A 9,137-nucleotide genomic window follows, 5' to 3' on the forward strand; every position below is an offset into this window, starting at 1 on the left:
GCTCGGTGGATCAAGGAATCAATTCTTGAAGCCTACCGTTCTGCTGGGCTTCCGGTTCCTTCAAGGCTGAAGGCCATTCTGCCAGAGCCGTGGGTGCGTCCTGGGCGTTACTGCACCAGGCTACGGCTCAGCAGGTGTGTCAGGCGACTACCTGGTTGAGTCTGCACGCCTTCACGGAGCACTATCTAGTGCATACCTACGCTCGGCAGATGCCAGCTTAGGTAGGCGAGTCCTTCAGGCGGCGGTTGTCCACCTGTAGGAAGGAGCCGTTTTACGGCTCTTTTACCGAGGTATTCTTTTACCCACCCAGGGACTGCTTTTGGACGTCCCAATTGTCTGGGTCTCCCAATGGAGCGACAAAGAAGAAGGGAATTTTGTTTACTTACCGTAAATTCCTTTTCTTCTAGCTCCAATTGGGAGACCCAGCACCCGCCCCTGTTCCCTTCGGGCTATTATTTCTTGTGTACACATGTTGTTCAGATTGAATTGTTCTTGGTCATGGTTTCAGTTCTCCGAACATCCTTCGGATTGAATTTACCTTAGACCAATTTATAAGTTTCCTCCTTCCTGCTTTTGCACCAAAACTGAGGAGCCCGTGATGCACGGGAGGGTGTATAGCAGAGGGGAGGGGTTTACACTTTTAAGTGTAATACTTTGTGTGGTCTCCGGAGGCAGTAGCTATACACCCAATTGTCTGGGTCTCCCAATTGGAGCTAGAAGAAAAGGAATTTACGGTAAGTAAACAAAATTCCCTTCTTTGGCAGGAAGAGTACTTCCATGCCACAACCCAGGAAACCTTCCAGGGCAGGAACCAGTCGAGGTTTCGTTCCTTTCGTTTCCTCTAACTGGTCGTCCTCTAAGCCCTCGGCCTCGTCCACTAACTCAGCCAAGGTCCGTAAACCAACTGGCACATGAAGCCGCGTCCTAAGTCGGCAGGAGCTGCTGCCACCAAGGCAGCCTCCTCTTGATTATCTGGCCGCGCCAGTAACGTCCTTGGTCGGTGGCAGGCTCTCCCTCTTGGGCGACGTGTGGTTTCAACACGTCTTCGATCAGTGGGTGTGGGTTACCATCTCCCACGGCTACAGAATAGAATTCTATTCAGCCGCCAAACAGATTTTTTCTGACAACTCCCCCCTGCTCCAAGGCCGCCGCCTTCTCACAGGCCGTGTCATTCTTGCAGGCCAATGGAGTAATTGTACCAGTTCCCGACTGGGAACGGTTCTGAGATTTCTTCTCAAATCTCTTCCTAGTCCCCGAAAAGGACGGTGCTTTCCGACCTGGATCTCAAGCTTCTCAACAAGCATGTTCAGGTGCGGCAATTTTGCATGGAATCTCTGCGATCAGTCAATGACCCAAGGAGATTTCTTAGCATCCATCGACATCAGAGATGTCTCTCTGCATGTGCCATTCGCAGTTTCATACCAGCGTTGGCTACGTTTTGTAATCGGAGAGGAACATTTCCAATTCGTGGCTCTCCCCTTTGGGTTAGCCACGGCCCCTCGTGTATTCACCAGTTGCGGTTCTGCTCCTCCAGGGGTTGGTAGTGATTCCTTACCTGGACGCACTTCTAGTCAGGGCTTCATCCAGTGCAGACTGTCAGCGGAGTGTCTCGCTCACTCTCGCCACGCTTGCAAGTCCACTCTGACCCCGACCCAGGAACTTGCGTACCTAGGGATGCAATGCGAGACTCTGCTGGCACTTGTGAAGCTGCCCTTAGTCAAACAGCAGTCTCTTCATCTGGCGGTTCGCTCTCTGCTGAGGCTCCGCCGTCATTCCATCAGGCACCTCATGCAGGTGCTGGGTCAGATGGTGGCGTCAATAGAAGCGGTTCCCCTTGCCAGTTCCATCTGCGTCCCCTGCAGCTGGACATTTTCCGCTGTTGGGACAAGGGACTTCTTCCTTGCACAGGCTGGTGGCTCTGTCGCCACAGACCAGGAGCTCTCTTTAAGTGGTGGCTTCGGCCCCTCTCTCTGTACCAGGGACGCTCCTTTCTGGCCGCGTCATGGGTGATTCTCACCACGGATGCCAGTCTATCCGGCTGGGGAGCAGTGTTTCTCCACCACCGAGCACAGGGCACTTGGACTCCGTCCGAATCAGCCCTCTCGATCAATGTGCTGGAAATCAGGGCTGTAGTCCTAGGACTCGCAGCCGCCTAGCAATGTCGGAAGTTCAACATATCCTTCAGTGGACGGAGGACTCCAAGTCCACCATATCCGCAGTCCACATCCCAGGCGCAGAGAACTGGGAGGCAGATTATCTCAGCCGTCAAACCGTGGACAGCGGCGAGTGAGCCCTGCATCCGGCAGTGTTCCGGTCAATTTAGCAGGCAGGGCACTCCGGTAGTGGATCTAATGGCATCCCGGCACAACAACAAGGTCCCGGTTTACGTGGCTCGCTCCCACGATCCTCAGGCCTTGGCAGCAGACGTGCTGGTTCCAGATTGGTCCCAGTTCCGTCTGGCCTACGTGTTTCCCCCTCTAGCTCTCTTGCCCAGAGTCCTGCGCAAGATCAAAATGGAGGGCCGACGGGTCGTACTCATCGCCCCAGGCCCAGGCGAGCTTGGTTCCCAGACCTGCTCCGTCTGTTCGTAGAGGTGCTGTGGCATCTCCCGGACCGGCCAGACGTTCTCTCAGAGGGTCCGTTTTCCACAAAAATTCTGCGGCTCTCAGATTGACGGCGTGGCTCTTGAGCCCTGAATCCTTACGGCTTCAGGCATTCCTTCCGAGGTCATCTTCACTATGACTCAGGCTCGGAAGTCTTCCTCGGCCAGGTTTTACCTCAGGACTTGGAGAATTTTCCTGTCCTGGTGTCGTTCTTCCGGCCATGCTCCTTGGCCGTTTTTTCCTTGCCGACCATCCTGTCCTTTCTACAGTCCGGCCTGCAGCTAGGTCTGTCCCTCATTCCCTCAAGGGACAGGTCTCGGCTCTGTCAGCGGCGTATCGCCCGACTGGCCCAGGTGCGCACCTTCATGCAGGGCGCATCTCACATCATTCCGCCTTACCGGCGGTCTCTGGATCCCTGAGACCTTTCTTTGGTCCTCATGGCCTTACAGAAACCCCCCTTTGAGCCTCTTAGGGAGGTTTCGTTGTTTAGTCTTTCACAGAAAGTGGTTTTTCTGGTGGCCATAATTTCTCTCAGGAGAGTCTCTTATTTGACTGTGCTCTCTTCGGAGTCACCCTTTTTGTTTTTTTTCACCAAGACAAGGTGGTTCTCCATCCAACTCCGGGCCTTCTCCCTAAGGTGGTGTCTCCGTTCCACCTTAACCAGGACATTTCATTGTCTTCCCTTTGTTCGGCCCCTGTGCATCGCTTTGAGAAAGCGTTGCATGCTTTAGATTTGGTGCGGACGCTCCGGATCTATGTGTCACGCACCGCTGTTTTTTTAGGCGGTGCACCTCTCTTTTTGTGCTGACCACAGGTCAGCGCAAGGGTCTCTCGGCTTCTAAACCGACCCTAGCTCATTGGATTAGGTCGGCCATATCCGATGCCTACCTATGTTCTCAGATGCCTCCCCCGCCAGGGATTAAGGCGCACTCGACCAGAGCTGTCGGTGCCTCTTGGGCTACGGCTCAGCAGGTCTGTCAGGCTGCCACTTGGTCTAGTCTGCACACCCTTTCGAAGCACTACCAAGTGCATGCTCATGCTTCGGCAGATGCGAGCTTGGGCAGACGCATCCTTCGGACGGCTGTCGCCCATTTGTGAAGTTAGGTTTCGCCTACTTCTCAGTTTCTGTTTATTTCCCACCCATGGACTGCTTTGAGACGTCCCATGGTTTGGGTCTCCCATAAGGAACGATAAAGAAAAAGAGAATTTTGTTTACTTACCGTAAATTCTTTTTCTTATAGTTCCGACATGGGAGACCCAGCACCCTCCCTGTTGCCTGTTGGCAGCTTTCTTGTTCCGTGTATTTTCACCGGCTGTTGTTGTAGACAGAAGTTCCGGTTATTCTGGGTTTTACTCTATCTCTACTTATGGGTGGATGTCCTCCTTCAGCTTTGGCACTAAACTGGTTGGATTTGTCATCCGGGGAGTGTATATGCTCGGAGGGAGGAGCTACACTTTTAGTGTAGTACTTTGTGTGTCCTCCGGAGGCAGAAGCTATACACCCATGGTTTGGGTCTCCCATGTCGGAACTATAAGAAAAAGAATTTACGGTAAGTAAACAAAATTCTCTTTTTTGCTACTCCAAGCATGTCTATCTCTCTGATGGATTTTTTCTTTTTTTTCAGCCTCAGGATGTTCTGCTTCACCTCAATTGAGAGTTCCTTAGACCGCATGTTGTCTGGTCACAGCAACAGCTTCCAAATGCAAAACCACACACCTGTAATCAACCCCAGACCTTTTAACTACTTCATTGATTACAGGTTAACGAGGGAGACGCCTTCAGAGTTAATTGCAGCCCTTAGAGTCCCTTGTCCAATTACTTTTGGTCCCTTGAAAAAGAGGGAGGCTATGCATTACAGAGCTATGATTCCTAAACCCTTTCTCCGATTTGGATGTGAAAAGTCTCATATTGCAGCTGGGAGTGTGCACTTTCAGCCCATATTATATATATAACTGTATTTCTGAACATGTTTTTGTAAACCGCTAAAATAACAAAACTTGTGTCACTGCCCAAATATTTCTGGCCCTGACTGTACACACACACACACACACAAAAACACACACACACACACACACACACATATATATATATATATATATATATATATATATATATATATATATATATATATATATATATATATATATAATAAAATTTTAAATTAAATTGCCCTTTTTTTTTTTTTCTTCAATGCACTTGGATTTTTTTTCCCGCTTTCCTGTTCACTATGTAATTGAAAAAATGGTGTCATTCAAAAGTACAACAAAAAAACAGTCCCGCAAAAAAACAAGCCCTCATATGGCAATATTGAGAAAAAAAAATATAAATGATATGGCTCTTAAAAGAAGGGGAGGATAAGTGGAAATTGGCCAACATCTAGCAGAAAATGGGTGTTTCTTGGAGGATCTGTGGATTTTTGCAATCCAGTTTGTCTGATATTCTGGCCATTTGAACTTTCACATTGCTTCCTAGGCTTATATCCAGCACGGCGATACATTATCGTTGCTTCTCTTTGTATCTGATCACAAATATTGAGAGAGTGTCCTATGGTTGAGTTCCGGATCAGTACTAGATTTGCAGATTTGACTTATTCCTCTCCAACTCACCAGGTGGATGAAAATAATATTGGAGAGGCCGGCTGGCTGTATGGCTGTTTCAATGGAAATGTCGGCTGGTTTCCTTCAAATTATGCAGAAAAAATGGCAGAGACTGAGAAGTCGGCATCTCCGAAGAAGGCCTTACTGCCGCCAACCATATCTGTGTCATCTACCTCACCGCCTGCCAAGTAAGCAGAATTGATTTGATTTTGTAATTTACTAAACTGTGTAGGTACTATAGGGTTTATAAGTGGGTTCTGAATCTGGCCTTACTAATAATTTGAGAATTTGTATTAAACATCACTTATACCCCCCAACCCACACATACCATTGCTCTCGCTCTACCAGCCATAGCAGTGCTTCCCCAAGTTTCCCCCCATAATCACAGCAGGGTCAGAGGCTGCAAAACAACCCTGAAATATCATTGAACCTCCACCTATTCTGTAGGTCCTGTGTTCTTTTCTCTGTAGGCCCCATTCTGTGTAAACAGTAGAATGATGTGCTTCATCAAAAAGCTCTATCTTGGTCTCCTCTGTCCACAAGACACTTCCCTATAAAGGATTTGGTCTTACCCTCATACATTTTGGTGAACTATAGTCTAGCATATTTGTGTCTGTGTCAGCAGTGGGGTCCTCCTGTGTCTCTTTCATAGCGTTTCATTTCATTGAAATGTGGACTGGTTATTTGCATTGACACTTGTACACCCTGAGCCCGCAGGACAACTTTAATTTCTTTTGACCTTGATTGGGCAGCTTATCCTCCATATGAACTATCCTGCGTTACAACCTTTCATCAATATTTCTGTGCCGTCCACGTCCAGGAAGATTAGCTACAATGCCATGGGTTGTAAACGTCTGGTTGTTCGTAACTAGGGATGCACCTGAGCATGGTAGTGCCCACTCATCACTAGTTACATGTACCAAGCACCTCAGCATAGTAGTGCCCACTCGTCACTAGTTACATGTACCGAGCACCAGAGCATAGTAGTGCCCACTCATCACTAGTTACATGTACCGAGCACCAGAGCATAGTAGTGCCCACTCATCACTAGTTACATGTACCGAGCACTAGAGCATAGTAGTGCCCACTCATCACTAGTTACATGTACCGAGCACCAGAGCATAGTAGTCCCCACTCATCACTAGTTACATGTACCGAGCACCAGAGCATAGTAGTGCCCACTCATCACTAGTTACGAGTACTGAGCATATTAGTGCACACTCATCACTAGTTACATGTACCGAGCAAAAGAGCATAGTAGTGCCCACTCATCACTAGTTACGAGTACTGAGCATATTAGTGCCCACTCATCACTAGTTACATGTACCGAGCACCTGAGCATAGTTGTGCCCACTCATCACTAGTTACATGTACCGAGCATCAGAGCATAGTAGTGCCCACTCGTCACTAGTTACATATACCGAGCACCAGAGCATAGTAGTGCCCACTCATCACTAGTTACGAGTACGGAGCACCTGAGCATGGTAGTGCCCACTCATCACTAGTTACGAGTACTGAGCACCTGAGCATAGTAGTGCCCACTCATCGCTAGTTACGAGTACTGAGCATGTTAGTGCCCACTCATCACTAGTTACATGTACCGAGCACCAGAGCATAGTAGTGCCCACTCATCACTAGTTACATGTACCGAGCACCAGAGCATAGTAGTGCCCACTCATCACTAGTTACGAGTACTGAGCATGGTAGTGCTCACTCATCACTAGTTACATGTACAGAGCACCTGAGCATAGTAGTGCCCACTCATCACTAGTTACATGTACCGAGCACCCGAGCATGGTAGTGCTCACTCATCACTAGTGACCACTCATCTCACTTAAAGCAATCCGTTTTTGTTTAGTGTCCACAGGTGGAGGACCTCACAGTCTTGCAGGTCTTAACGTGAATCCTTAAGGTTTGCACTTAAATGCAAAATTGCATGAAAGCGCCCATCTGTGTAGAGTGTTGTGGGGTATTTTCTACAATGGCTACATGTCTGCATTTGGAAGAAACAAGTTTACTTATTGTTTTAAAACTGTCCTGGCAGGGGAAGGGGTAACGCCGGATGCTTATACCTCTTTCCCTGTGATTATTTTGCTGCAGTTTTTACATATACTGGATGCAACGACCTGCCTCTCTTCTGCCGCCATAAATAAACAATTCTATTCTTACATTTCCAGGTCACTTTCACCAACTAAGCCCTCCGAAGTGGATACAGAATATCAAAATCTGCCTTTCTCCAGCCTTAATGTGAATTCTACTTGGCAGAAAACCTCTGCGTTTACCCGCACTATTTCCCCGGGCTCCATCTCTCCACTACATAATCAGGTTGGTGTCACAAATGCCTGACCATGCTGATATTTCCTGACTCCTCTATGAATATTACATGCACGGCTTAGCATGTTTATCTCATTGGAGAGATAGATTGAGAATGTGGTCTATCTGGCGCCAGGGAACAGTCGGGAGCCCCCCCCCCCACCACACACAAGACGAATAAAGGTTATAACGGCGATTTTAGCCAAATTACATCAGTCGCAAGTGGTCGCTGATTGTGGATTGCATTGTGTCTGCCTTCAGAAACTGATAGTAATCAGCTAATATCACTGTGGGTCAAACACTTCACCATAGAGTAATTGCACACCATGTAATTCATAGCTTGGCCTTTTGCACCAAAGTATGAGCAATTCTGCAATTGGCTGTCCAGTCCGGGATGAGGGTCTCAGGTAGGAGCCCCTGTTATGTCTGTATGCCCATTTAGATAATGAAGAAACTCCACTACAAGCATATAAGGTTGGTGCTCAGAAAAATAACAGATATAATGGAAAAATTATTTCTGGCACACGTATGAATAAACAAAATTTTGTGATTTATTGTGCAATATATATTTTCTGCAAAAAAAAAGTCAAGCGTCAGTTTGCTAACGTTTCGGCTCAGTACCGAGCTTTTCACAAGGCAAAGGGATCCTGAGGTAGACAATATGGTAATATTTTGCAGAGACTAGGCACAAGGATAAATGCCGGTGTCAGGGGATGGAGGGTGGCAGGGAGAGTCTGAGACCAGGGAGAGGCCGTGCTGGCGACAGAGGGGAATGATAGACCAGGGAGAGTCCGTGCTGGCGACTGAGAGAGGAATGATAAACCAGGGAGAGGCCGTGCTGGCTTCTGGGAGAGGAATGATAGACCAGGGAGAAGCCATGCTGGCAACTGAGAGATGAATGATAGACCAGGGAGAAGCCATGCTAGCGTCTAAGAGAGGAATGATAGACCAGGGAGAGGCCGTGCTTCCTTCTGGGAGATGATTGATAGACCAGGGAGAGGCCGTGCTGGCGACTGAGAGAGGAATGATAGACCAGGGAGAAGACGTGCTAGCGTCTGAGAGAGGAATGATAGACCAGGGAGAAGCCGTGCTGGCGACTGAGAGAGGAATGATAGACCAGGGAGAAGCCGTGCTGGCGACTGAGAGAGGAATGATAGACCTGGGAGAGGCCATGCTGGCGACTGAGAGAGGAATGATAGACCAGGGAGAAGACGTGCTAGCGTCTGAGAGAGGAATGATAGACCAGGGAGAAGCCGTGCTGGCGACTGAGAGAGGAATGATAGACCAGGGAGAAGCCGTGCTGGCGACTGAGAGAGGAATGATAGACCTGGGAGAGGCCATGCTGGCGACTGAGAGAGGAATGATAGACCTGGGAGAGGCCATGCTGGCGTTCGGAAGGAACAGCAAGATACATGGGGATTAGTGTGCGGTGTGTAGGCTGACCACGCTACTGGACAGCCTACACACCGGAAACCGATCCCTATATCCTTGTGCCTAGTCTCTGCAGAATATTACCATATTGTGTACCCCAGGATCACTTTGCCTTGAGAAAGGCTCACTACTGAGCCGAAACCTTGGCCATATGACGGTTGACTTTTTTAGCAGAAAATATATATTGCACAA

The 9,137-nt window shown here is 48.5% G+C and overlaps 1 protein-coding gene across 4 annotated transcripts in view; it reads left to right on the top strand.

The window, feature by feature from the left end:
- ITSN2 (intersectin 2) overlaps positions 1-9,137 on the top strand; it is a 295,187-nt gene that overhangs the window by 184,476 nt on the left and 101,574 nt on the right. For all 4 annotated transcript variants that reach the window (XM_075341160.1, XM_075341157.1, XM_075341158.1 and 1 more), the window contains 2 exons: positions 5,214-5,389; positions 7,379-7,526. In XM_075341160.1, coding sequence (XP_075197275.1) covers positions 5,214-5,389; positions 7,379-7,526 — 324 coding nt within the window. The remainder of the gene's footprint in view (positions 1-5,213; positions 5,390-7,378; positions 7,527-9,137) is intronic.

This window comes from Anomaloglossus baeobatrachus, chromosome 3 (assembly GCF_048569485.1).
Source record: "Anomaloglossus baeobatrachus isolate aAnoBae1 chromosome 3, aAnoBae1.hap1, whole genome shotgun sequence".
Lineage (NCBI taxonomy): Eukaryota > Metazoa > Chordata > Amphibia > Anura > Aromobatidae > Anomaloglossus > Anomaloglossus baeobatrachus.